The sequence below is a fragment of the Lepus europaeus genome, chromosome 20 (assembly GCF_033115175.1).
Source record: "Lepus europaeus isolate LE1 chromosome 20, mLepTim1.pri, whole genome shotgun sequence".
In the NCBI taxonomy this organism is placed as follows: Eukaryota; Metazoa; Chordata; class Mammalia; order Lagomorpha; family Leporidae; genus Lepus; species Lepus europaeus.
Genome location: NC_084846.1, coordinates 27,200,363 through 27,228,279, shown reverse-complemented (window position 1 = coordinate 27,228,279; position 27,917 = coordinate 27,200,363). Strand labels below are relative to the sequence as shown.

The 27,917-nt window shown below is 47.0% G+C and overlaps 1 protein-coding gene across 3 annotated transcripts; it reads right to left on the bottom strand.

Annotated features, from left to right (window-relative positions):
* Nucleotides 1-931: 931 nt before the first annotated feature.
* Nucleotides 932-27,917, bottom strand: NUP42 (nucleoporin 42). Of its 3 annotated transcripts, none has more exons than XM_062178626.1 (7): nucleotides 27,712-27,917; nucleotides 25,901-26,129; nucleotides 22,627-22,721; nucleotides 17,197-17,273; nucleotides 16,339-16,425; nucleotides 3,509-3,593; nucleotides 932-2,968 (listed from the first exon to the last, which is right to left on the bottom strand). In XM_062178626.1, the coding sequence occupies exons 1-7, from the start codon at nucleotides 27,827-27,829 to the stop codon at nucleotides 2,394-2,396; spliced, it is 1,266 nt and encodes a 421-aa protein (XP_062034610.1). In that variant the 5' UTR covers nucleotides 27,830-27,917; the 3' UTR covers nucleotides 932-2,393. The 3 variants fall into 3 exon arrangements, with proteins under 3 accessions (XP_062034610.1, XP_062034612.1, XP_062034611.1); XM_062178628.1 differs by lacking the exon at nucleotides 22,627-22,721 and adding an exon at nucleotides 27,033-27,148 and having other exon boundaries at nucleotides 27,712-27,803; XM_062178627.1 differs by lacking the exon at nucleotides 22,627-22,721 and having other exon boundaries at nucleotides 27,712-27,793.

Below are 27,917 nucleotides of genomic sequence, written 5' to 3'. Positions count from 1 at the left end.
CTGGCCGTTGCAGCCAGCTGGGGAGTGAACCACTGGATGGAAGACCTTTCTGTCTACCTCTCCTCTCTCTGTGCAACTCTTTCAAATAAATTTCTTAAAATGGCTTCTGCAGTTTTAGTGACATAAACTGAGTGAGTGGAAAGGACCCATTAGGAGGGATCGAGTAAACCCGGGTGTCAGTTTACAAAGTGACATCCCGGACACTTCAGCAGTGGCCTCAATGACAGTAAAGTAGCTAGCTCAGAACTCTGGAAGAAGTCTCTCGGATACGCACCCTGTGCTACCACTTAATGTGGAAAAGACATGCCGAGGGCTGTTTGTGCCTGACTGTGTCCAATTTTCCTCAGAGGAAAGCAATTTTTTTTTTGGTAGTAAAATACATGTAATTAAATTCCCCCTTTAAAACATTTGGCTAATTGGTGACATTAAATACATTCGCACTGCTGTGCAACCCTCACCAGCTGACATCCAGAACACTTGCACCCTGCAGTATGGGAACTCTGTACCTGTTAAACAGTCGCTTCTGGTTCTGCCCTTCCCCAGCTACTGATAACCACCATTCTGCTGTCCCTGTGAATTTAACTGCTGCACGTGGGTGGACTCAGACAAGTATTTGTGCCAGGCTTATTCCACTTGTGTATCCTTAAGGTTTACCCACATTGTAGCATGTGTCAGAATTTCTTTCCAAGGCTGTGTGTTATCCACTGTACGGATATACTCAGCCAACAGACTTCACGTGAATTTATCCCTTCTAGCCAATTGTGTAGTAGGCTATTTTGTGATGCTAACACAAGGATGAAGTGAGCTAATGGCTCATTTCTCAGAAGCTATCCCTGTTAAGCTACACATGACCATATACATTTGCCTGTTGTGAATACTATGTTAAGGATTCTTTTTTCTCTTTGTCACACACTATTTTACTTTAGTTCATTCTTCTTGTTTTATTGAGGTATATTTTAGGTACAATGCAGTACATATCTTTAAAGTATCCAACTCAATGAGTTTTGACATATGTATCCATTCATGAAGTCATCATTGCAATCAAGACAATGAACTCAGCCATCGTCCCCAAAGTTTCTTTTTGCTTCTTTATAAAGCCCAGGCCCTCCCATCCCTGTCTCCCAGGCAAGCACTGAGTAACTGTCTACAGATTACATGTGTTATGTTTGCTTTTTCCTCTTGGTGAGGTCTGCCTTCTTCTACTCAACACGATTAATACTGATCCACATTGTTGTATCACTAATCCTCCTTTGTAGATGATACCACAGTTTATCCAATCACCTGATAGACATTTGGGTTGTCTGCAGTTATAAAGCGACTCTGAACATCTGCTTACTAAGAAACCACAGTAACAAAACACCTTGGCTGCGGATCCTACTTTAAAAGCAGGGATTCCAGACCTGTCAAAATCACACAGTTCTTCAAGTTTAATGGGTAATCTGGATCCTTAGAGGACTGAATCTTTTACATATAAATTAAAACCATTTGGACAGCACATCCTTTATTGGGTAAGGTTTTCACTTAAAGAAATCAGCTCAGCACCAGATCCGTGGGAGGTAACTGCTGTGTGCATTCTAAAACCCGGGCAAGCACAGAACTTCTGACTCGGGCCTCAGGCCTTCGGTGTGCGGATCGTCGTGCAATGCCTCCCGACCTCCCTCAGTCTGCGCACGCTGGGAATCCAAACCTGTCTCAGAAGCCTAGCAGCAGCTCTAGGCACAGCAGCTGGGGATCCTGACGCCACCACATGTACTAGTCACTCACAGGAGACCGTACTTTCTGTTCCTTCTCCACCTGACTGCTGTGAGGAATTAAAACAATCACACAGACATGAAGCCAACACAAAAACTATTGAAGAAAACATAAATGGTGGTCCAGGAGGTGGCCAGAATTGAGACAGAACCAAATCATGAGGCGTGAGGGCTCCCCAGGTCATTGAAGAGCTGTCACTCTTGAGATTAAATTAGTTATGTCTTTTAGAGAATCTTCCACATGAAGTCTTGCCACCAATGTTATCCTACTAGTAAGCTAAACATTTGAGCATTTCCCTACAATAGTTAAATTATCTCCTTCCTAAAAAAAAATTAAAGATAACATTTTAAAGGGTGAGACAAGTGGTATACAATGAGAAAAGTACTTTATTCAGTGCAATTTTTTTCAGCTGTATTCGTAATTATAGTACAAAAAATGTCCCTTCTTGCTAAACAGTTTTGTTGTTTATCTTAAATAGTTAGCTTTAAGAAAAAAATGAAAATGCAAAACCTTATATTCCTTATTTGTATGTGTATGTCTACATATGTACATATATGCATGTGTGTGTCTGCTTTCTCATATGAACCGCTCAAAATAATTTCAAAACACATTCTTTTTTGCATTTAAAAGCAAGCATCCTTTTAAATATTTAGAAACTCCAGAGGTGGTGGCTTTAGTGGAATTTTTCCCAGAGTAAATTTCTTGGATTGAAATTGTTCCAGTTCTTCTGCTGTTAGCTGATCCTTGGTTGTAAATAACACGTTATCTTTTGTGACAAGGACACTTGATACTGGGACAGGGGTGGAGATGCTGCCATTTCCAAAGATGTCATTAGATGGCTTAGAGAACGTAGTCTGTGACTGTGAGCTCACGTGACCAAAACCAGCCACAGAACCGCCACTGCCAAAGGCTGGGGCTGCTGGGGCTCCGGCTGGGCTTGCCGCCAAGGAAGCCGGAAATCCTGAAAATCCTGGCGATCCAAAGTTGGAAGCTGCAGGGCTTTTAAATGAAAATGCAGCAGCAGATGTGACTTCAGGTTTCCCAAATCCGAAAGCTGGAGTGGAAGCAGAGATGGCAGAACCGGCAGAGGGACCTGCTCCAAACGCTGGAGGACCCCCAAACACTGACTGGCTTCCGGAAGGGGCACTGCCAAATCCAGAGTTTAGTTTAAAGCTAAAGACCTGAGCATTATTACTGCTGTTTTTCACTGGAAAACCTACAAAATACAGGAGGAAAAATCTATTACAGTCAGAAGACATGGCTATGTTATACTCCCTGCTGTCCTTATTTCTGCCATGTTTTGAGGTTGGGAAGCTTATTGGGAAATGAAGTTAGAACACACTAAACCCCACAGCCCTGTCTCTTCTGTTATGGGCCTCATTTCCACTCTGGTTTACCCCAACCCCAAGGAAAAGTTAAGGGAACAGGGGGTGGACTTCACCTGCAGCTTGTCACCCCATCTCACAGCTGTAATGACAGTGCCCTGCTGGTACACAGAGCAACAGAAACCTCCCGAAAGTGCTGCCACCACAGTTACGTATTCTTGTGAAACTCCTGAAATAATCATTCCCCCAACACAGGATCCTTTAAACACCATGCCCACTCTGGCCTTGCTCGCACAAATGCTTGACGAGCCAGTTCTTCAACGCTGCCTAACGTAAGGTGGGAGAATCTGCATGGGTGATTCAGCTTTATAACTTGAAGGCTTTTAAGTTCGACTTTTCTAAATCAGTGAAGGTCTGCACGTGTCACTTACCTGGTGATCCAAAGGTGGTTGTTTGCCCACTGCCAAATCCGAACGTAGGTGCTGCTTGATTCATTCCATCCTTTACATCAGAGAGCTTTAAAAAAATGGTATGCAAATAATAAAGTACCTTTCCTCCACACTGTACAGCCAAATTCAGTTTTTTTTTTATTTTTTTAATTTTTTATTATTATTATTATTTTTTGACAGGCAGAGTGGACAGTAGAGGGAGACAGAGAGAAAGGTCTTCCTTTTGCTGTTGGTTCACCCTCCAATGGCCGCCGCGGTAGGCGCGCTGCGACCGGCGCACCGCGCTGTTCCAATGGCAGGAGCCAGGTGCTTCTCCTGGTCTCCCATGGGGTGTAGGGCCCAAGCACTTGGGCCATCCTCCACTGCACTCCCGGGCCATAGCAGAGAGCTGGCCTGGAAGAGGGGCAACCGGGACAGGATCGGTGCCCCGACCGGGACTAGAACCCGGTGTGCCGGCACCGCAAGGCGGAGGATTAGCCTACTGAGCCGCGGCGCCGGCTCCAAATTCAGTTTTTAAAATATGTGTTTATAAAAATGTGAAGTTGTGTACTGAATGTTTAGCCTAGTGGTCAAGTTGCTGGTTAGGATGCCTGAATCCCATGTTGGAATCCTGGGTTTGAAACCCATTCTGGTGCTTATTCTAATTTCCTGCACCCTGGGAGGCAACAGGTGATGGCTCAAGTAATTGGGCCCCTGTTGCCCATGTAGGAGACCTGGATTCAGTTCCCAGCTCCCAGCTGTAGCCTGACTCAGTCTTGCCCATTGCAGGTAAATAAGTGGAGGGGAGCCTGTTGGTCTGTCTCGCTCAAATAAGTGTGTGTGTGTATGTGTGTGTTTGTGTGTACCATATATATATATATATGGTTTAATGTGTTTAATTGTTTAACATGGAAAAAATGCCCATAATATGATGTTGAAAGGATAGGATATAATTCAAATACTGGATAAACAATGTAATTATAGCTACTAATAATAGAAATATATATATATATAAATCAGTAAGTTAATAGTGACAGTCTCTGTTTGATAAATTTTAAGTGTTTCTTTTTTTTTTTTTTTTTTTTTGACAGGCAGAGTGGATAGTGAGAGAGAGAGAGAGAGAGAGACAGAGAGAAAGGTCTTCCTTTTTGCCGTTGGTTCACCCTCCAATGGCCGCTGCGGATGGCGCATCTCGCTGATCCGAAGCCAGGAGCCAGGTGCTTCTCCTGGTCTCCCATGCGGGTGCAGGGCCCAAGGACTTGGGCCATCCTCCACTGCCTTCCCGGGCCACAGCAGAGAGCTGGCCTGGAAGAGGGGTAACGGGGATAGAATCTGGCGCTCCAACCGGGACTAGAACCCGGTGTGCTGGCGCCACAAGGTGGAGGATTAGCCTGTTAAGCCACGGCGCCGGCCTTAAGTGTTTCTTTTAAAAAAAATTATTTATTTGAAAGGCAGTGTAGGGAACCAAACCCGAGGAACCGCAGCGCTAAGATGGCGCTGATTTCCTGCTTCCGGGTTCTTCTTCCCCGGCAAAGTTTCCCGCGCTACCCCTGAGCTGTCCTATCCTGACACAGCCTTGTAATCATATGATTCGTGACGTGTACTGCGTATATATGCCCCGACCACCGGATGTGCGAGTAGTTCCTGCCCGCCAGAGATCGAGGTCTGATCTCCCGCGCCCTGAGTAATAAAGAGCTCTTCTACGAGACGCCCGGTGTCGGTTTCTTGCTGGACGAGAGCGGCGCCGAGCAGCTGGTGGCCCGTACGGGGAGCTTCCTCTACGTTGCCCGGTAAGTAGAAGGTAAGCGAGGTCAGTCTTACCGTCTGGGCCCCGCGAGTGAGGTATATCTCGTGGTTGGAGGGTGGACGCACCCTAAGATAGCGGACGTGTTTCCCCGCTTTAAACTGAAAGAATAGCAGACTTGTTCCCCCGCTTTAAACTGAAAATAAGATAGCGGACGTGTCTTCCCGCTTTAAACTGAAAATGGGAAATTCATCTAGCCATTCAATGTTGCTTAATCCGTTAAAAGCATTATTGCGTAGCAAAGGGATTAAGGTTTCTAAGACCACACTTGTCAGGTTCCTTGGAAGTGTTGATTTCTTTGCGCCGTGGCTCACCCACGAGGGCCAAATAACTCTTGAGTCTTGGGAGAAATTAGGAAAGGATCTCCGGCGCACAGTTAACGATCCCCAGGAACCCGATATCGACCCCGTTGTTCTCCCCTTATGGGAACTACTGCGGGCGTGCCTCCAAGAGGAGAGGTCGGTGGGAGCGGACCGCCCGACTCTTACGGCGGTTCGCGAGGCTCTCGAGGAAGTTCGTTCTCAGAGCTCGGACGGCGCCCGGGACCTCATACAATTTAAGGACACGGGATGCCAGACTTCCTCACTGGCCTCAGGCTCCGAATGTGGCTCCGCCTCCTCTGAGTCTGAGGGGGAAGGGGACGGCGATCCTAAATCCCCGCCTCCTACGTATGCGCAGCTGCGGCAAAAGTTAAAAGATGCCTGTTTACGCCCTCTAGTGCCTACGGCTCCTCCTATCGATGTCGTGCCCGCCCATCAGATTAAAGACGCAGCGCCTCCTACTGGCGGTCATGTAGGCGTGCCTCAGCCCCATCTAACACCCGTGCCGCCATGGCCATTAAACGTCCCAAATGTGCCACCTTTTTCAGGCAGACAGTTTCATCAACAAGCCTGGAAACAGTTGCGAACTGGCGCTCCCGCTGCCCCCGCTCAGGCTTACCCTGTTTTGGCTTTGGGCACGCGAGAGGCCCGGCACGAACCATTGGACATGACAGTATTAAAACAACTTAAGGCTGCGGTCCATGACTATGGACCCACAGCCCCATTCACATTGTCACTCCTTGAATCAGTCGGCCAGTCCATTTTAACACCTAGCGACTGGACCCAATTGGCTCGGGCCTGTTTAAGTCCAGGCGGCTTTCTTTTGTGGCAATCTATGAATACAGAGTGCTGTCATGACCAGGCAGATGAAAATGCTGAGGACGGCCACCCTACGTGGAATGCTGATATGCTTTTAGGGCGTGGACCTTATCAGGCTGACCAGACCCAATTCCCTAGACAAGTATACAGGCAAATTTCCAACTGTGCCCAACGTGCGTGGAGGCAGGCGTCCAATCCAAGTGACTCAGCTAGCCACCTCACCAAGATCGTTCAGGGCACGGCCGAACCCTTCGCTGATTTTGTCGCTCGCATACTTGAGGCTGCGTCGCGTATTTTCCCTTCCGAGGTTGACGTTCAGCCACTGGTCAAACAAATTATTTTTGAGCAGGCTAATAAAGAGTGCAAAAACATTCTTCGACAATATAGACATAAATCTCTGGACTCCTGGTTAAAATACTGCAGAGATACCGGTGGGCCACTTACTAATGCGGGCCTAGCTGCGATGCTGGCAAAAGTCAAAGAAAACAGTCCAAAATCTAAATCGACCCGACCCCCCATATCTTCAGGACTTTGCTTCCAATGTCATCAACCGGGTCACAGAAAACGCGATTGCCCCAATCTCAGCCATGGGTATTCCACGGCACAGCCTTCAGGCATAGAGCCTTGTCGCCGTTGCCGCAAGGGCCCTCATAGGGCAGAGGTATGCCGTTCTGCTTTCGATATCGATGGCAACCCACTTACAGGTAGCGCCCAGGGGCCAAAAAACGGCCAGAGGGGGCTCCCCAACCCAGCGAGGAGCCCCCAAAATCAAATCTACTCTCAGGTTCCACCTCCCGTGTCTGCGCTACACCCAGTGCACCCTCAGCCCGTGCCACTCACGGGTCCGCAGGCCTGGACCTCCGCGCCACCTCCCCTCTCCTCTTAACTCCGGAGATGGGGGTACAATTAGTGGAGAGCGACTGCTCCGGTCCTCTGCCCCCGGATTCGGTTGGATTAGTGTTGGGTCGGTCCTCCGCCGCCCTCCGAGGGCTAGCTGTGATCCCCGGGGTAGTTGACTCTGATTTCACTGGTAAGTAAAGATCATGGTTCAGGCCCCTCAGGGACCTTTAGTAATCAATCCTGGAGACCGTATCGCACAAATGTTATTACTGCCCAGTCTTCACTCTTTAATCCCAGCTAAAAACCACGTTCGCGGCGCTGGTAACTTTGGGTCCTCTGGCATTAATTTTACCGGCTTACATATGCTTTTAAATGAACGTCCCACTTTAGTGTTGCAGATTAATGGCAAGGACATTAAGGGACTTTTAGACACAGGAGCCGACAAATCCATTATAGCAACAAAGGACTGGCCTAGTACATGGCCTACAAATGTGGCGGAACAAACCTTGCAAGGACTTGGTTTTGCTCATTTCCCAAAAATCAGTGCAGCCTTGTTGTCATGGCAGGATAGCGAGGGTCATAGAGGACAGTTTTCTCCATTCATTTTACCTCTACCCATTTCCCTTTGGGGGAGAGACGTCCTGGCCGAAATGGATGTTGCTTTGGTCACCACTTCCCCTGCAGTACGATCTATGCTACAAAATATGGGTTACGTCCCAGGCAAGGGACTCGGTGTCCAGCTCCAGGGCCACCCTTCCCCCATTGAACCAAAACAAAGACCAAGTAAAGTTGGCCTGGGTTTTTCCTAGGGGTCACTGTTTCGCCTCCTAAACCAGTGGAGCCTTTACCCATCTCGTGGCTAACGGACGTACCCGTCTGGGTTCCACAGTGGCCCCTATCTCAGGAGAAACTGGAGGCAGTCAACACTCTGGTCTTGGAGCAGGTCAACGCTGGTCATTTGATCCCATCCACCTCTCCATGGAATACGCCTATTTTTGCCATCCGCAAAAAATTAGGTCAATGGAGACTCTTACATGATCTTAGGGCAGTCAACGCACAGATGCAGCCTATGGGCCCTGTGCAACGTGGTCTTCCTCTGCTTTCGGCACTTCCCAACCAATGGCCTGTTATTGTAATAGATCTTAAGGATTGTTTCTTTTCCATTCCATTGGACAAAAAGGATACCCCACGTTTTGCTTTTACTGTCCCCACCCAGAACCAGGAACAACCGGACAAGCGTTGGGAGTGGACAGTCTTGCCTCAGGGTATGACTAATAGCCCCACCATGTGTCAAGTCTATGTAGCCCAAGTACTAAAACCTCTTAGAGACCGATATTCCGACTGCAGGTGCCTACATTATATGGACGACCTACTGTGTGCAGCCCCCACAGCAGAGAGGCTCCTGGCCTTATACAGTACACTCCAACAAGTGCTGGAAGGGGCAGGGCTGCATATTGCACCTAATAAGGTGCAATTGTCGTCTGTAGTTTCTTATCTTGGGGCTATAGTCGCCCCTACTCAAATTAGACCTCAAAAAATTCAAATAAAAATCAATGCTATCTCCACTCTAAATGACTTACAAAAACTTTTAGGGGATATCAATTGGATTAGGCACTACCTTAACATTCCTAATGCTGCATTGCAGCCCCTCTTTAATATACTTAAAGGAGACCCGGATCTTGCTTCCCCCCGAACCTTCACCTCTGAGGCCAAACAAGCACTGTCAATTGTCAACGATGCCCTTAGTAAAGCTGCCCTAAAACGTTGGGACCCTGCGGGAGACCTTACTCTTTGGGTCCTCGACACCCTTAAACAGCCCACCGCGGTCCTATGGCAGGATGGGCCTCTCCTCTGGATCCATCCCTCAATGTCATCTACTAGATCTATTAGTTACTATCCCGTGGCAGTGGCGGAGATAACTCTCCTAGCCATTCAGAGGGCTATCCAACATTTTGGACGCGAACCATCCACCATTGTTGTCCCCTATTCCATGGAACAGGTACGTGTGCTAATCGCTTGTACTGATGCTTGGGCGGTTTTAGTCTGCTCCACTTCCGCAACTATTACAAACAGAACACCCTCTGATCCTTTGCTAACCTTTGTTCAGTCTCACCCAGTTATTTTTCCAAAGTCCACATCCCAAAAGCCCTTACAGGGAGCCCCAGTAGTGTATACCGACGGTTCTAAAACAGGAGTCGGTGCATATGTTGTTTCAGGATCTGTGCCAAAAACATTCCAATTCGCTACTAACTCCCCCCAGGTAACTGAACTTCTTATAGTTAACCAAGTCTTCTCTGATTTCCCCGGACCTGTCAATATTGTGTCTGATTCACGCTATGTGGTTAATTCTGTGTCTATCCTTGAGGCCGCAGGACTAGTCAATTCTTCATCCTCCGTAGCGACAGTTTTCCTCACCCTGCAAAAATCTATTTGGAATCGGTCTGCTCCTTTCTTTATTACTCATATTAGAGCTCATTCTTCCTTACCTGGACCCATGACCACAGGCAATGCTATAGCTGATCAAGCCACACGCCCCATTTGGATACTCCAATTTTCTTCCCCAGAAGAGCAGGCTATCCAGTTTCATTCAGAGTTCCATGTAAACGCAAAAACCCTTGCCGCCAAATTCGGTCTTTCTCGTGCTGCCGCTCGCGATATTGTTCGCCATTGTGCCGCATGCCCTACTTTAACCCCTGTGCCTTCGGTGGGGGTTAATCCCCGAGGATTACTACCAGGACATATCTGGCAGATGGATGTCACCCACATATCCGAGTTTGGGACCTTAAAGTATGTTCATGTGTCAGTTGACACCTGTTCCCAAGTAATTTTTGCTTCTCTGGAGACGGGTGAGCGTACCACCCATGTCATTAATCACTGCCTTGCTGCATGGGCAGCCTGGGGCAAACCAAAAACTTTAAAAACAGATAATGGTCCTGCATACACAAGTAAATCATTCCAAGATTTCTGCACCCGTATGCAGATACAACATAAAACTGGAATCCCTTATAACCCTCAGGGACAGGCCATAATTGAAAGGGCTCATCGAACCCTCAAGGCTTTTCTCTTAAAACAAAAGGAGGGAATTGCCACGGGCAAAACCCCTCGAATGCGCCTCTCCCTTGCACTGTTTACTATAAACTTTTTGAATTTGACAGATCATTCTATGTCCCCCGCTGAGAGACACATGTTAAAGGAGCCATCTTCACGAGGCTATGTCCGTTGGAAAGATGTCCTCACGGGAAAGTGGTACGGCCCGGATCCGGTATTATGCTGGAACCGAGGCGCGGTCTGTGTCTTCCCACAGGAATCTGGAAGAGAACCTCTCTGGATACCGGAAAGATTGGTCAGAAAAACAGCCCCGCCGCCGCAAGATACACCTCTATCACCTACGGACGACATCTCCCCCGAGATAACCGAGATTACCACGCTCTCACAGGACGACAAATTGCAACAAAACAACGAGACGTGAGATGCACCCCTTCCGCTTCTTCATACTGGCAGCGGCTTTGCTCCCTGGCTCTTATGCGGGCTTTAACTCCAACCCCACTGCTTTACTGCAGAACGTAGGCAACCCTTGCGACTGCAAGGGGGGGACCAGCAACACCGTACTGCAGCGTACTCACATCGCCACAGCTGATTGTGGGGACAAAACTGCATATCTGCCCCTCCAGGGGATCCCCGGCCTACCACGCGGCTACATATGTGTGCCCAAACCCCGCGTTTCTGATCCCCATAGCAAAAACCACTCCTGTCCTTGCTTGACCTTTCAAGAATCCATGCACAGCTCTTGCGATTCCTCATACTTCCAATGCACTTCTGGCGGTCAGTCGTACTATGCCACCCAGTTACAAAGTACTCGCAGGTCCTCTAGTCCTGACCATTTGCCACAGGTAGTCCATTCATCCCCCTACCTCTCAGCCCCCTGTGTTGGTACGCCTGGACAGTGGGCGTGCTGGCGCACTACGGCACCCGTGCATATCTCTGATGGCGGAGGCCCACAGGACCAGCTCCGCCACCAACAGCTAACAAAGCGATTAAAACCCTCGTCCCCCCATCCCTACTCACGCCTCACATATGGACAATGCCTCCATCAGGCACACACCTTCCTCGAGTTGTCTTGTTCCCCCTCTCATTCATTGGGCTGTATCACCCATCCCTGACGGGGAGCGAAAACTGGGTATGCGAGACCAAAGGTACTGCAGCAGGAGTCCACCCGGGGGTTCCGGGGGTCCTGGGAGAGCATATGCATATGCATGCAGGTTCAATTCCCAGCCTGCCCCAGCAAAAGGGAATAAAAACTGATCCCTAACGGAGACATCAGGGGTTGTGGCCAGGCCCTTGAAGTTCCGTAACTAACGGATCACAAGCACGCTGGGTATGCACCTCTACTCTCTGCCTAGTAAATATTCTCCCGGCCCTCATGAGCCAGGGCCGTCGGGGATGTGATTTGTGCAAAAACAAAAGGAGGGAGATGTAGGGAACCAGACCGGAGGAACCGTGCCCCTAAGATGGCGCCGACTCCCTGCTTCCGGGTTCTTCCTCATCTCAGGGAGTTCCCGCTCTTGCTCGCTCCTTCCCGCCTTAGATTTCCCGCTCTAGCTCGCTCCTTCCCGCCTTGCCACGAGATTGTCCTATCCCCGCGCTTCTAGCCTATCACCTGATTTGTGACGTGTATTGTGCATATAAACCCTTGCTACGCGGGTGTAAGAGAAGTTCCTGCCCAGAAGAGATCGAAGCTGGATCTCCTGCTTGCCGAGCAATAAAGGAACCCCGTGCAAAGTGTTCGGTCTCTGTCTCTTGCTGGACGAGGACGGCGCCGAGCAAGGCAGAGTTACAGAGAGAGAGGAAAAGACAGACAGAGAGAGAGAAATCTCTTCCATTTGCTGGTTTACTCCCCAAAGGTGGACTGAGCCAGGTTGAAGCCAGAAACCTGGAACTCCATCCAGGTCTTCCACGTGAGTGGGGCCATCTTCCACTGCTTTTTCTGGCACATTAGCAGGGAGCTGAGCATCTGGAACTCTAACCCATGTTCATACGGGATGACGGCACTACAGGAAGCAGCTTAACCCACAATACCACAATGCCAGTCCCTGAGAGAGTTTATCTGTGCTTTTTAAAAAATTTCTATAATGAGCACATATAATCACAAAAATAGCTTATTCTTATTTACTTCCACATGTGTGGCAAGAAACCTATTATTTCAGCCATTTCTGCTGTCTCACAGAGTCTGTACTGGCAGAAAGTTGGGGTCAAGAGCAAGAGCTGGGAATCAGATGCAGACCTTCCAATGTGGGCAGGCACCTTAACTGCTAGGCTAAACACCTGTACCCATGGGGCATGGGTATATACATGTACATACATACTTTATTCACTTATTTGAAAGGTAGAGCACCGGGGGGTGGGGGAGGAGGGGAGAGGGGGAGAGAGAGAGAGATCTTTCATTGTTGGTCCCTGCCCCAAAAGGTGGCAATAGTCAGGGGTGGGTCAGGCCAAAGCCAGAAGCTAGAAACTCCATATTGGTCTCCCACATGGATGACAAGAGACCAAGTAGTTGGGCCATCTTCTGCTGCCTTCCCAGGTGCATTAGCAGGGAGATGGATGGGAAGCAGAGGAACTGGGTCGCAAACTGGCACTCTGATTTGGTTGCAAGCTCAGCTTAACCTGCTGCACTACATCATCAGCCCCCAGAAAAATATTCTTGATAGTACACTTTGATATCTATATTATAAGGGAAGATTTGCATTTATTAAGAAATCTAGGAGCTGGTGCTGTGGTGCAGTGGGTTAAAGCCCCAGTCTGCAGTGCTGGCATTCCATATGGGCATGGGTTCATGTCCCAGCTGCTCCACTTCCGATCCAGCTCTCTGCTATGGCCTGGGAAAGCAGTAGAAGATGGCCCAACTCCTTGGGCCCCTGTACCCATATGGGAGACTTGGAAGAAGCATCCTGGCTCCTGGCTTTGGATCAGCTCAGCTGTGGCCGTTGCGGCCATCTGGGGAGTGAACCAGTGGAATGGAAGACCTCTCTGTCTCTACCTCTCTCTGTAACTCTTATCTTTCAAATAAATAAAATAAATCTTAAAAAAAAAAAAAAATCTAGACAACAGGAGAAAGAGACCTCTATAGGATATGCAATTTAATGCTGGAATATAATTATCTTATTAAACAGTTACTACTGGGGCCTGCGCTGTGGCATAGTGGGTAAAACCACTGCAGGCCCGCTATGCCACAGCGCTGGCCCCAGTATGCTGACGTCTCACATAGGCACCGGTTTGAGTCCTGGATGCTCAATTTCTGATATAGCTCTCTGGTATGGCCTGAGAAAGCAGTGGAAATTGGCCCAAGTGCTTGGGACCCTGCATCCACGTGGGAGACCCAGAAGAAGTTCCAAGGCTTCGGATTGGCGCAGCTCCGGCCCTTGTGGCCATTTGGGGAGTGAACCAGCAGATGGCAGACTTCTCTCTCTCTTTTGCCTATGGCTCTCTGCAGCTCTGCCTTTCAAATAAATAAATCAATCTTTAAAAAAAAAAGAGGTTGGCCGGCGCCGTGGCTCAACAGGCTAATCCTCCGCCTTGCGGCGCCGGCACACCGGGTTCTAGTCCCGGTCGGGGCACCGATCCTGTCCCGGTTGCCCCTCTTCCAGGCCAGCTCTCTGCTGTGGCCAGGGAGTGCAGTGGAGGATGGCCCAAGTTCTTGGGCCCTGCACCCCATGGGAGACCAGGAACAGCGCGGTGCGCCGGCCGCAGCGCACTACCGCGGCGGCCATTGGAGGGTGAACCAACGGCAAAAGGAAGACCTTTCTCTCTGTCTCTCTCACTGTCCACTCTGCCTGTCAAAAAAAAAAAAAAAAAAAAGAGGTTACTACTAAAATCCATGAAGCATTTCCTTTTCCCTCACTAGTCCCTGCTCTAGGGAGGTCTTTCAGCCCCGAAACCTCAGTCTCCCTTTCCAGGAGCTTCTCCCTGACTCCTCCCTCCGAGAGGCCTTTCCTGAGCAAGGGAAGCTCCAATAGCTTTTTTTAAAAAAAAAAAACAAAAAACATTTACTTAAGAGGTATAGATTTTACACAATAAAGTGCACCATTTTTGGTACATATTTCGACGAGTTTTGACAAACGACCTCCATCGAGATTTAGAACGTTTCCGTCACTGTGCTGACAGCTGTGCGGAGGGTCACACAGATGAAGCAGGCAGCACGCACTTTTCTCTTAGGTTTGACTCTGCTCCCTCGGTTTACTCTTCTTTAGCAGGAAAACAGATGAACACGTTCTAGCACATCCACACAGTAGGTCACCACTCCGCACGCAGACGGAAGGGGCTGCTGCACACGCTAAGGCAGCGATAGGTGGGCTGTTCCGGACCCCTACCCACGGAGGGGCCCGAGGACATCAGCCAAGAGCTCGGGATTTCCGGCTCCAGGTTCTTTGGCTCAGTTTCCCTCCTCCAGCTCCCATTACTGACTACAGGCCACTCTCACCTAGGAACAGACTACTTCCAAGATGGCCCACTCAATTCCAATGGCACAGCAGCCGAAAGGGGAAAGAATCAGCCTGTACACGGGCTGGCTAGGAAGCACGGATTCAAGGGAGGGGAGGACGCTGCGACTGTCGGCAATTGCTGTTAGGCAGACACCACTCCCGGGACTTTTACAGTAGAAGCTTTGGACTGCTGGGGGAACTGGGGTTACTAACATTCTAAATGTAAATTTCTTGCTTTTTTTTTTTTTTTTTTGCAAAGATTTATTTATTTACTTGTGAGAGTTACAGAGGGAGGGAGAGACAGAGAGATAGGTCTTCCATTTGCTGGTTCACTCCCCAAATGGCCACAAGGGCTGGAGCTGGGCCGATCCGAAGCTAGGAGACAGGAGCTTCCTCTAGGTCTCCCACGTGGATGTAGGCCCCAGGGACTTGGGCCATTATTCATTGCTTTCCTAGACCATTTGCAGGGAGCTGGATTGGAAGTGGAACAGCCAGGACTTGAACTGGCACCCACATGGGATGCTGGCACTGCAGGAAAATGCCTAACCTACTATGCCACAGCGCTGGCCCCCAGTTTCTTGTTTTAAAATAACGTTCTTAAGGATTTTTTTAATGGGGTAGAAAAATCACAATTTTATTGACAGAAACAGAAAAGCAAACTTGCTATAGTCAGGACCATGGATCTGTGGAGACAAGTGAGCATACAAGGGACCTTTGGAAAGTTTGTAGAAAAATGGAATTGAAAGGTAAATGGATTTTGGTGTACAATGTTTTCACAATACATATTTTGCAAGAACGTTCTGAAGACCCTTTCTAAGTCTTCTAGCGGCATTTCTGTGGCCGACCAGGAACCTACTACGGTGAGAATCTTTCAGTCACACAAGAGCGTGTTAGTCTGAATGTGTATTCCTGTCACTTTTCAAAGTAACTTTTCTTAAGAACTCAGGTAACTTTAAATACTTGAATTTATGAAATATTTTCCAATTCTCAAAACTAGTACTACTAAAGTTAAAAACTATGGGGCCGGCACTGTGGTGCAGTGGGTTAACGCCTTGGCCTGAAGCGCTGGCATCCCATATGGGCGTCGGTTCTAGTCCAGGCTGCTCCACTTCCAATCCAGCTCTCTGCTATGGCCTGGGAAAGCAGTGGAAGATGGCCCAAGTCCTTGGGCCCCTGCACCCACGTGGGAGACCCAGAAGAAGCTCCTGGCTCCTGGCTTTGGATCGGCGCAGCTCCAGCCATTGCAGCCATCTGGGGAGTGAACCATCGGATGGAAGACCTCTCTCTCTCTCTGACTCTCCTCCCTCTGTGCAACTCTGACTTTTGAATAAATAGGTAAATCTTTAAAAAAAATAAAGTTAACAACTTGACTCTAAAAAGCATAATCATCTCTGCTTTCCAACTGAGAACAGATGAAAATTCTAGGACCCAGATTCTCAATGTTGTTATGCTGGGAATACAGCCTTTATAATTCTCAAGAGAGAATGCTTGCTTTGCTCTCCAAACCCAAGGGGAAACAGACTCTGCAGCACAGGCAGCAGGTCAGCTACTTCCCTGAAGTCTCCTGATACTCACCAGAGCCGCTTGAGTTGAGGCATTTATGTTTTTCAGCTCATTTACCCTGTTCCTCCACTGATTAATTAACTGTTGGACAGAATTTAGCTGAAGAGAGAAGAGAACAAAATGCTTCAGTATTGGGTGTATGTTAGTCTCTTCAATAACAACTTAGCATTTATTTCTTCATCAAAATCAAGGAAAGTTTCTCTAACAGTTCTCTGGTGCATTAACTTGCAAAACCTGCATTGACCCCACCCTGATTCGCCACGGATACTCCAGCGCTCGTCCCTCTCCCTGCTCTTCCACTCCTTGTATCACCTGGTTAAGGATCACCAGCACCTGGCAGCAGAGTGGTGACATTTGGAAGGGAGCTGAACATGTGTACTAGTTGAAATGCATGATGATGACGCAGACAATAGAAAAACACAAAATTTAGATTGTTTTCTGTTAGGAATGCCAACTTTTCTAGCCCATATTTTTACTGTTATCTGTTTTTTGGTATTTGATGTAAGGGTGTTAATCCGTATGATCGACTGCATCTTACTTAACTGTTTTTCTAGCATTCATCATGGGATCTGCACCTAACAGATCCTTAATAAATGTTTGTCAAAAGATGAAAGGGTTTGATTTTTAGGCTGATTGCTGGGTAATTCATTTATAACAAAAATTATATCCCTAGTCACTACAGTCAAAATGCATTATCATGATAGATTACCAACAAATTTCAAAGAATGTAATTTAGAAAATAAAAATAGCCTGTCCTGAAGAAAATGACAGACCTCAGCAACTCTGCCAACACACAAGCAAGCCACTCCAAAGAAACAGTAATGAACAGCTCGTCTGTTATTGAGGTAGATGAATAGGAAACAAACTTACATAACTCTGTAAGTTATTGCTGGTTAAGAAGTTATGGTATTCAAGCCTCAACTCCTCTGGTGATATGTCTGTAAAACCTGAAGTGAGGAATCAATTGGAATCTTTAAGATCAATATTAATAATTTTGATAGTAAAGCTAGAGGTGCTAGACAAGAAAATATGCTAATGTTGATTATTAGAAAACTCTCATAAGCATAAGGAGAAACTCAAAGCCTATCACTTATCTCACGTTTAGTAAACTATAAAATTAGAATCAAATAGAGTGGGTTATTTGGTCTTTCATTGGGAAGAATTTTCTCAAGATAAATGAAGTAGGAATAACAAAGGAAAATATTTGAACACATACATTCATACTTCTGTCCAAAAACATCCTGTCAGAAACCACAATAAGCAAAATTAAATGACAAATAGTAAACTCAGAAAACTATTCTTGTAATATCCGTGACAAAAGAGCTAATTTCAGTGTATGAGTAGTTCTCACAAATTGGTAAGAAAAATAATATGGGCAAGAATGCACAGGCAATTTACAAAAAATAAATCAAATAGTAAATAAATGAAATAGTTAAATTTTTAAAATGCAACTTAAAATAGAGATAAAATGCATATTTACTGGATTGGCAAAAATTAAAAACAGATATTTATTGTTTCTGATATGGGAAATATATAGTCTCTTAAATTACTATTAAGGGAACAGAACAGTTTTTCTTGGGGAAAAATTGTCAGTGAGCATCACCAGGTCCTAAAATGCTCACACTCTGACTTATAATAAAACTTCTAGGACTTAACCTCTGAAAATAATTATATATATAAACCAGGGTGTTATGTGTAAGGATTTCATTCCAGGATTTTAGTAACAGACAAACTGCAAACAAAAAAGAACACAAAACCAGATTAGGGTCCTAATTTTATATTCATATATATAAACAAGAAATATATTTGTGAGTATGTAAATATCTTTGTGATATTAGGTGATTTTCATTTTATTTACATATTCCTATGCTTTTCCAAGTTTTCTACAGCTATAAGTTTTATGATTGAAAGTTTATTAAGAAAGGAAAATAAGCGTTTGGGTTATTTTCTAGAGGATTAACGCAGATATAATTAACTCCAAGAATACAAATAATTCCAAAGACCCGTGCCTCAGAGTAAAGATTAAACATTCAAGTCGGGACCCTGGATGGCCTCCAGTGACTTGTCCTTCCCACACCTATCGACTGCTCAGCCCAAAACACTCAGGAGTCATCTTGGATATCTCTTTTCTCATATTTAATCAGCATCGTGCTAGTTCTAGCTCTGAAATGGCCTGAATTTGACCAATTCTGTCTCTACTGCTAATAATTTCAATGCAGTCCTCAACAGCACTCACCCACTTCTCTCCCTGCCTCTACTTCTATCTCTGCTCCCAACAGATGATTTTTGTTTTCACAGAGCAGCCTGAGCAAGCATTTCCTGATTGGAACGCACCCGTCTCCTGCTCTTCAGGGCTGCCCGCCCAGGGTAATTAGGCCCAATGAGACGTGATCCCTGGCTTCTTCTGTGGCCCTAAGTCATACTACTCTCTGCCTTGTTTATTCCCCTCCAGTTATTCAGGCCTCAGCTGTTCTCCTACAAGGCCACTCTTATTCCCAACTCAGGGCTTTTGAATCCCCTATGCTACTTCCGGGAATGTTCTCTCCAAATGTTCCCATAATCACTACTTTCTCATCACTCAGAACTCAGTTCCAATCTCAGTTTGTAAGAAAGAATAACCACTCTATCTAAATTAACACTGTTCCCCTAGCTACTTTCTATACCCTCCAGGTATAGCTTAATCAGGGTTCCTCTTCTGAACCACAGAACACAGGAAATAATTTGTGCTATTTTCTCAATTCTTGCAAGGGTGGTACAGAAGTAGCATCACTCTAGCTGCACAGGAAGTTAATTCATTCTAAATAACAGATGCCTAAGGACAGTGGTACAGAAAAATGGTTGGTCTCAGGATCTATTTACATTCTTAAGAACCATTAAGAAGGAAAAAACCCTTAAAGGACCCCAAAGATCTGTGTTTTACATATATAGCTAACTCCCACATTCGAAAAGTAAACTGAGGAATTTGGAAAATATTTGTTTAATCATTTACAAGAAACCAATTACATATCCATTTAAATGAAAAAACTATCTTCCAAAACAAAAAAATACCTCGAGAGAGATGAACCGCATTGTTTTAGGTTTGGAAATCTCTTGTTTTAGCCTCTGCATTCACTCTGTTGCCAGAAGCTGTTCTGGCTGAAGTGTATGAAGAAAAGCTGGACTCCCAGTCATGCAGCCAGGAAAGGAAGATCTAAACGGCCTTCACAGATAACTGTGGATATTCTGATATTGTAGCAAAATATGACAAGTGCTAGTTTCTTAAAGATTAGCTATAATGTGGACTTAAGCCATATTAAGACTTTTAGGGGGCCAGCGCTGTGGCGTAGGGCGTAGCGGGTAAAGCTGCCGCCTGCAGTGCCGGCATCCCATATGGGCGCCAGTTCAAGACCTGGCTGCTCCACTTCCGATCCAGCTCTCAGCTATGTCATGGGAAAGCAGTAGAAGATGGCCCAAATCCTTGGGCCCCTGCACGCACGTGGGAGACCCAGAGTAAGCTCCTGGCTCCTGGCTTCGGATCGGCATTGCTCCAGCCATTGCAGCCATCTGGGGAGTGAATCAGCGGATGGAGGACCTCTCTCTCTCTGCCTCTCCTTCCCTCTCTGTGTAACTCTGACATTCAAGTAAATAAATACATCTTAAAAAAAAAAAAAAAAAAAGACTTAGGCAGCTGGCGCTGTGGCATAGTGGGTAAGGCCGCCACCTGCAGTGCTGCCATCCCATGTGGACCCCGGTTCAAGTCCTGACTGCTCCACTTCCGATCCAGCTTTCTGCTATGACCTGGGAAAGCAGTAGAAGATGGCCCAAGTCCCACTCTGGCTGTTGCAGCCATTTGGGGAGTAAACCAGCAGATGGAAGACCCCTCTCTCTCTCCCTCTCTGTAACTCTTTCAAATAAATAAATAAATCTTTAAAAAAATAGACTCTTAGTACCATTATATTCAAATGCACTGGTTTATCTTGTATGTAGAATGGACTTTTCAGCCATGCAAACGTTTATAACATCACACCCGGGATCACTGGGAAAATACAGTGACTTATGCAGAACTTCTGAGTGTTGGCACCTAATGTTGTATAGTACCAAAGACTCACAACTGTTAATGTCACTTATCTCACCAGAAGAGACTTTAAGTATTGAGAAACCACATTGCTCATAGTGACAGAAAAGATTCTAGTTTTTGCTTGAAAGCTTGACTTTTGTTCCTGGCAATAATCACTGTCAGCTGTTTTCTCTGAAGGCACAAGCTCACTTCATTTTTTAACATGTCTGCCAAATACCCAAGTCTGAATAACCATAGCTGTCATTCTTACAAATAAAAATGGACAAAAAAGTGGCTAGCTTGGCTCATAAATCAGCCAGCCATGTTTCCCTGGAGACAACTATGACACTTACACACGGGGAAGAGGCGACTGTGGGCTTGTCACCAGTGACATTGAGAATTGTTTTTAAAAAGTTACATACTCAGGGGGCCGGCACTGTGGTGCAGTGGGTTAAACCCTGGCCTGAAGTGCCGGCATCCCATGTGGATGCCGGTTCGAGACCCAGCTGCTCCACTTCCTGTCCCGCTCTCTGTTATGGCCCAGGAAAGCAGTAGAAGATGGCACAACTCCTTGGGCCCCTGCACCCACGTGGGAGACCGGGAAGAAGCTCCTGGCTTCGGATCAGCACAGCTCCGGCCGTTGCAGCCGTCTGGGGAGTGAACCATTGGATGGAAGACTTCTTTCTCTCTCTGCCTCTCCTCCCTCTGTGTAACTCTGACTTTCAAATAAATAAAAAATTTAAAAAAAAAAGTTACGCACTCAGGGGTGAAGATGTAACAACATCAACCATTTTTACCTTTCCTGGGGGACACTGTGGAGTTCAAAAGGCATTTACAAGGTCTCATTCTGAGTGCTACATTCTACAAGCAGTCTGCTGTCTTTGCTTTGACTACGCTGAAATTCAAGCAGTCTTATCCAACAGTGCTTTGGCATCCGTCGGTGTGGTGAAAATGGCAATCAATGAAAATGTTTCTAGACGTGTCCAGACCCTGAAAGACTCTCAGGGGTAGGGCTGCCAGATTTAGGAACTAAAAATACAGGACGTGGGGCTGGTGCTGTAGCATAACAGGTAAAACCACCTCCTGCAGTGTTGGCATCCCATATGGGTGCTGGTTCTAGTCCTGGCTGCTCCACTTCCAATCCAGCTCTCTGCTTTGGCCTGGGAAAGCAGTAGAAGATGACCCAAGTCCTTAGGCCCCTGCACCCATGTAGGAGACCCAGAAGAAGCTCCTGGTTCCTGGATTTGGATAGGCCTGGCTCTGGCCTTTGTGGGCATTTGGGGAGTGAACCAGCAGATGGAAAACCTCTCTCTCTCTCTCTGCCCTGCCTTTCTGTAACTCCATCTTTCAAATAAATAATCTTAAAAAAAAAAAAAAAATCAAAGAAAAGAGGCCACTGATAAATTTTACAGAAAAAAAATATACAAGACACCCAGTTAAATCTGAATTTCAGCCATTCAAACACTTCTTTAGTCTAAAAGTGTCCCAAATATTTTGGGCTGTATATATACTAAGAACGCTATTCTTTGTTTATGAGAAACTTAAATTTAACAGGATGTCCTGTATTTTTATCAGGCAACTCTATTCAGGGTTCCATGTTCTTTATTTTGAGAATCACTTCTTTAGGGTGATAGATACTATGTTTAACTCTGAACTGATGAAAACTACTTTAGTACTAATTAAGTATTAATTCTTACACGGACTAAAGTCTTAATATTTTATTTCCTTTATAGAAATATCACTATCTGAAATTCTCTCATTTCTCTGCATTACCTCTTGCCTTTCTCTGCCAAGAACATAAGCTTTGCAAGGGAGGAATCTGTACATCATTCAGTCACTGCTAGCTTTGAGCATGGCCCAGCACAGAAGAAATTCAATGCAACTTGCTGAATGACTGAGTAACCAGAGAGTGCTGTGTCGCAAATGCACACAGAATGAGTGAGCAGGATGACAACAGCGGAGGCCCCTGAGTTTTGGGTACTGACTGCCGGAGTTCTCTCTGCTATGTACCTGCTGTTTCCTCACCAGGTTGATGGTCCAGGACCACCAAGGTGGGTGGAAAAGCCTGGATGGAGGTCTAAGTTTAAGATCACAAAGGGCTTAGGGACTATGGACAAAATAAAAAGGGAAAGGGATATTCTAAAGGAAGGCATCTTGTCCAAACTCTCCTAATGGTAACTGTGGTTAATTTATTTGGCATGATCTTATTTTTGGAAAATAACAGCTTTAGAACACATTTTTAAGGTACCTAACTTCTCAGTTACCTGAAATATTAGACTGCCTTTTTACCGGTGAATAAACAGAAAACATCCACTGTCCGGATGACTTCCAAACCACCATATCTTTTATAATTCCTTCCCTGGGAAAAAAAAAAAAAAAAGGAAAAAATAGAGTAAAAGATCTTTTTTACTACCTGTTTGCTAAAATTTATCATTTACGATTTTCGATGACTGAAATCTTAAATTCTACTAAACATAATTTTAGATTTCTTCGCTTATATTTCCTAAAGAATGTTCTTTAAAGCAGCTTACAGAAATCTGAACTACAGCGGTGAGAGTGCGGCACAGCAGTTGCAGCCCTGCTTGGGATGCCCGTATCCCGCACTGCAGGGCCTGGGTTGAGTCCCGGCTGCTTCGCTTCTGATCCCGCTTCCTGCTAGTGTACAACGTGGATGCAGCAGATAGTGACTCCAGTACTTAGGTCCTCCCCGCTAATCTGGTGGAGACCTGGACTGAGTTCTGAGCTCCTGGCTTTGGCCTACTCTAGTCCAGTCATGTTTGTTGCAAGCATTTGAGGAGTGAACCAGCAGGTGGAAACCTCTGTCTCTGCCATTCAAATAAAATTTAAAAAAAAAAAAGGAAGAAAGAACTGTATTTTATGGCTATATTATTTATAATGTCAGAGAAGTCAGTAATTTTGATTTTTAAAACAATGACCCATTAAGATATACTTAAAAACTATCACAGATAGCATTTTTTAAAGAACTAGAAATAATAAAATAAAAAACACTAATTTTAATCTTTCTTTGTTAATTATAATTAACATCAGTGAACATTTAACTAGGAACAGCAGAAGTGATACAGAATCATAAAATTTTCAAAGTGGGTTATAGGACTTTAGAGATCATTTTGCCTAATTCTCATATTTTGCATAACGGAAACAGATTTAAATCAACAGTTATTTTGTGGCAAAGCCATGGAAAGATCTGATTCTTTCTTTTTCTTTTTTTAAAGATATATCCAATTTGAAAGGCCAGAATGGCTGGAGCTGAGCTGATCCCAAAGCCAGGAGCCAGGAGCTTCTTCCATGTCTCCCATGTGGATGCAGGGACCCAAGCACTTGGGCCATCTTCCACTGCTTTCCAAGGTGCATTAGCAGGGAGCTGGATCAGAAGTGGAGCAGCCGGGACTCAAACAGCACCCATCTAGGATGCTGGCACTGCAGGCGGGGCTTTAACCTGCTGTGCCACAGAGTCAGCCCCAGAAGATGTTTATACTAATGCAAGAAATTCTGAAATTCATGCATAACTTTTTCATGATATGCCTTTTCATGAACCTTTTGAAGATTCTTTCATCAGAGATCTCCAAGATCACAAGTTGTTTTAAATCACCTTGTACTTTGTAAAGAACTCATCCTTTACAATGAACTTGCACAGGATGAACTTCAGAAAAATAGTCACCATACAGTATCATCAGCAGAAAGTGGAAAAAGCATGTGCAGCCCTGAGCAGGCATTCTGCTCATACGGAAAGGTAATATATTTTTAAGTGAAATAAAGTCTAGGGTGAGATATAGCAAATCAGTCGTTAGCTCTGAGTTACAGGATCATGGATGACTTTTTACCTTTTTGCTTATTCTGATTTTTTTCCCCCCCACAGGCAGAGTGGACAGTGAGAGAGACAGAGACAGAGACAGAAAGGTCTTCCTTTGCCGTTGGTTCACCCTCCAATAGCCGCTGCAGCAGGCGCATCGTGCTGATCCAAAGCCAGGAGCCAGGTGCTTCTCCTGGACTCCCATGCGGGTGCAGGGCCCAAGCACTTGTGCCATCCTCCACTGCACTCCTGGGCCATAGCAGAGAGCTGACCTGGAAGAGGGGCAACCAGGACAGAATCCGGTGCCCCGACCGGGACTAGAACCCGGTGTGCCGGCGCTGCAGGCAGAGGATTAGCCTATTGAGCGGTGGCGCCGGCCTATTCTGATTTTTAAAATTTATATACTTATTTATTTTAGAGGCAGAGAGACAGAGACAGAATTCCCACGTGCCGGTTCACTCTCAAAACGCCTGCACCACACCGGGACTGGTCTGGACTGAAGCAGGGACCCAAATCGGTGAGCATCACCTGCTGCCTCCCAGTGGGTGCATGGCAGGAAGCCGGAGACAGGAACAGAGCCAGAACTCAAAGCCAGGCACGCCAACGTGGGATGTGGATTTCTTAACTGCTAGACCTAAGGCCTGCTCTATACTCTTATTTTTTTTAAAGAGTGGTTTATTTCTTTTAAAAGAAAACACTTTTAAAAAAGAAATTTTGGCCGGCGCCGTGGCTTAACAGACTAATCCTCCTCCTTGCGGCGCCGGCACACGGGGTTCTAGTCCCGGTTGGGGCGCCGGATTCTATCCCGGTTGCCCTTCTTCCAGGCCAGCTCTCTGCTATGGCCCGGGAGTGCAGTGGAGGATGGCCCAAGTCCTTGGGCCCTGCACCTGCATGGGAGACCAGGAGAAGCACCTGGCTCCTGGCTTCGGATCAGCGCGATGCGCCGGCCGCAGCGGCCATTGGAGAGTGAACCAACGGCAAAAAGGAAGACCTTTCTCTCTGTCTCTCTCTCACTGTCCACTCTGCCTGTCAAAAATAAAAAATAAACCCGGTTGCCCCTCTTCCAGGCCAGCTCTCTGCTGTGGCCAGGGAGTGCAGTGGAGGATGGCCCAAGTGCTTGGGCCCTGCACCCCATGGGAGACCAGGATAGCACCTGGCTCCTGCCATCGGATCAGCGCGTTGCGCCGGCCGCAGCGCGCCTACCACGGCGGCCATTGGAGGGTGAACCAACGGCAAAAAGGAAGACCTTTCTCTCTATCTCTCTCTGTCACTATCCACTCTGCCTGTCAAAAAAATTAAAAGTAAATTAATTAATTAAAAAAAAAGAAATTTGTTATTTATTTATTTGAAAGACAGAAACAGAGGCAGATCTTCCATCTGCTCATTCATTCCCCAGATGTCCACTATAGCTGAGGCTGGACCAGAATGAAGCCAGGAGCCCAGAATTCAATGTGGGTCTCCTACATGGGTATTAGGGAACCAAATATTTGAGCCATCATCTGCCTCCTCCCAGGGTGCACATTAGCAAGAAGCTGAAATGGGAAGCAGACCTGGGACTTGAACCCAAGTGCTCCAATATGGAAAGTGGGCACCAAATGTTCACCACATACTCTGATTGTTTAACAGTGGGTTGTTTCTTTTTTCAAGAAAACACTGCAAGTGCTTTTGGGAAAAACAACAACAGCAACAAAGAAACGGGTAGTAACTTTCCTGAAGGCTTCACTTACAGAAGTTTCTTTTCGTCTTCCTGCCCATGAGAGCTAAGTGAAGCAAACGAGTTCTCAGATAATCCGAAGCCCCTGCTCCTGACAGTGGAAGCTCCAGAGTCAAAGGCACCGACAGCCGGCCTTTCTTGCTCTCTGCTGCCTCCCCATGGCGCAGACTGGGAAAAACTGGATGGCTGGATAACACTGGAGTATCTCTGACTGGTAGCATTCCAACCACATCTGTTATTACCTAAAATAAACAAAATTAACAATTTTACTGGTAACTCCTCTTTCAAAATCTCTAACACTTTCATTATGTTTCATCTTGTTATGTGCTGACATACACATAAGATTTGATAAGGACAACATTCTACTACAATATCAACAAATCATACTGTGGTCTCATGGCATTTTTGTGTATTAAGAGAGGATTGAAAATCCATAGAAAAATAATGATAGTAGGTTCAGCTGACACAGATCTATTACACCAGAAGCTCGTTGTGGATAAAAAGCTGTGTTTTTATCATCCTTTGCTCCTACAGGGTCTGAGAAAACACTGAACAAATGGGCCAAGAATGAAAAAAGGACAGTGAAAAAAAAGATTAGATTCTACCTCTGACCTTGAATAGATGCTTAAATCTATGTGCCTCAGCCTCCCTTCTCCTCCTGGGGAGATTGCAGAGGTAATTTAATATGTGGATAAAATGCACTGAGGTTCTATGAGTTGATTATTATTATTTCACACATTTCAAAATCAGCCCTCGGGACTCTGTCCTGTGCTGACAGTCATGTTCACTCACCATTCGCGGCTGGGGCCCAGAGAGGTAATCCACCTGTCTCTGGGCTACTCCATCCGCTATGGTAAGAGACGGGAATGATGGGAGGTGCGCATCGCCAGCTCCTCCTGACCAACCGAGAGGAAAAGGCGGAGGCAGCAGCAGCAGACCCCCCAAACAGGAGCCAGTGGTACCTTATCTCCCCAAAGTTCCAAGTCCTCTGGGGGGGTGAGGACACGACCGCAGAGCCTCACCTCCTCACGCTTCTAATTCCACACACACTCGTTTGTTCCTAGGGGTTCAATCCATTTATCTGTCAGGGGCTATCTGCACTTTCTGCACGCACTCAGCATTCGGGGCGAGCGGGCCGCGCTCACCTTCCTCGGAGTCTGGGTGCTACTTTGTTCATCGGGAATAGTTCACCCCGACCAACTGTGCCCGACGCCAACAGGGCTGGCTCCTGAAGCGGGGACCAGCCACGTCACCACCAACGCTGCGAAAGGACAGGAGGATGGGGTGGGCGGCGAGCCCAGGGCGACCCCGCAGAGCTCGCTGGGGCCGGTGCAGCCCTTCCCAGGGCTTCCCGAGCGCGTGCGTTTCTCTGCGGTGCAGTCCCAGCTAGCGTTAGAGTTCCAAAGGGGGCAGCGGCCTACCCCTCGAGGAGGAGCCCCGCTTCGGACCCAAGCTGCTAGAAAGAATTCAGTAAACCTCGGGGTCGCGGGAAAGGGCCGCTACACGTCGGCGTACCGCGCCGAGGCGCCCACCGCCGCCACGCAACCACCCACGAGGCCCTGACAGCCACTTCTGACCTAAAAACTCTCTGTCTGGCTCGAGCGCCCAGGGCCAGAGCCAGAGCCTCGCTCGCTCCACAGATCGCCACCACGGACCAGCGCTCCGACGGGGGCGCCCGGGCACCACGCGCCGCCTGGCCCGGGAGGCCGCGGTCCCCGCACGTCAGGTCACCTGAGCCGCGCTGGGCGGCGCCGGACCCCGCTTGGGGACCCACGAGGGACGCGCGGGCCCCATGTCAGGCCGTGCCCGCCCGGGAAGCGTCACCTGCAGGCTGCTGCTGCTGCTGCCGTCCCCCGCCGGAACCCCTGGCGCCGGGGTGTTCGTTCCAGCATCGGTCTCCAAAGCGGCACCGGCCTTGAAGGAAAAACTGACAAATGGTCATAGCGACCGCATCGCCGAGCGAGCCGTCCTCCGTGAGCGCGCGGTCCTCTGCGAGCGAGCGCAGAGACGCGAGCGACCGAAAGCGCTCA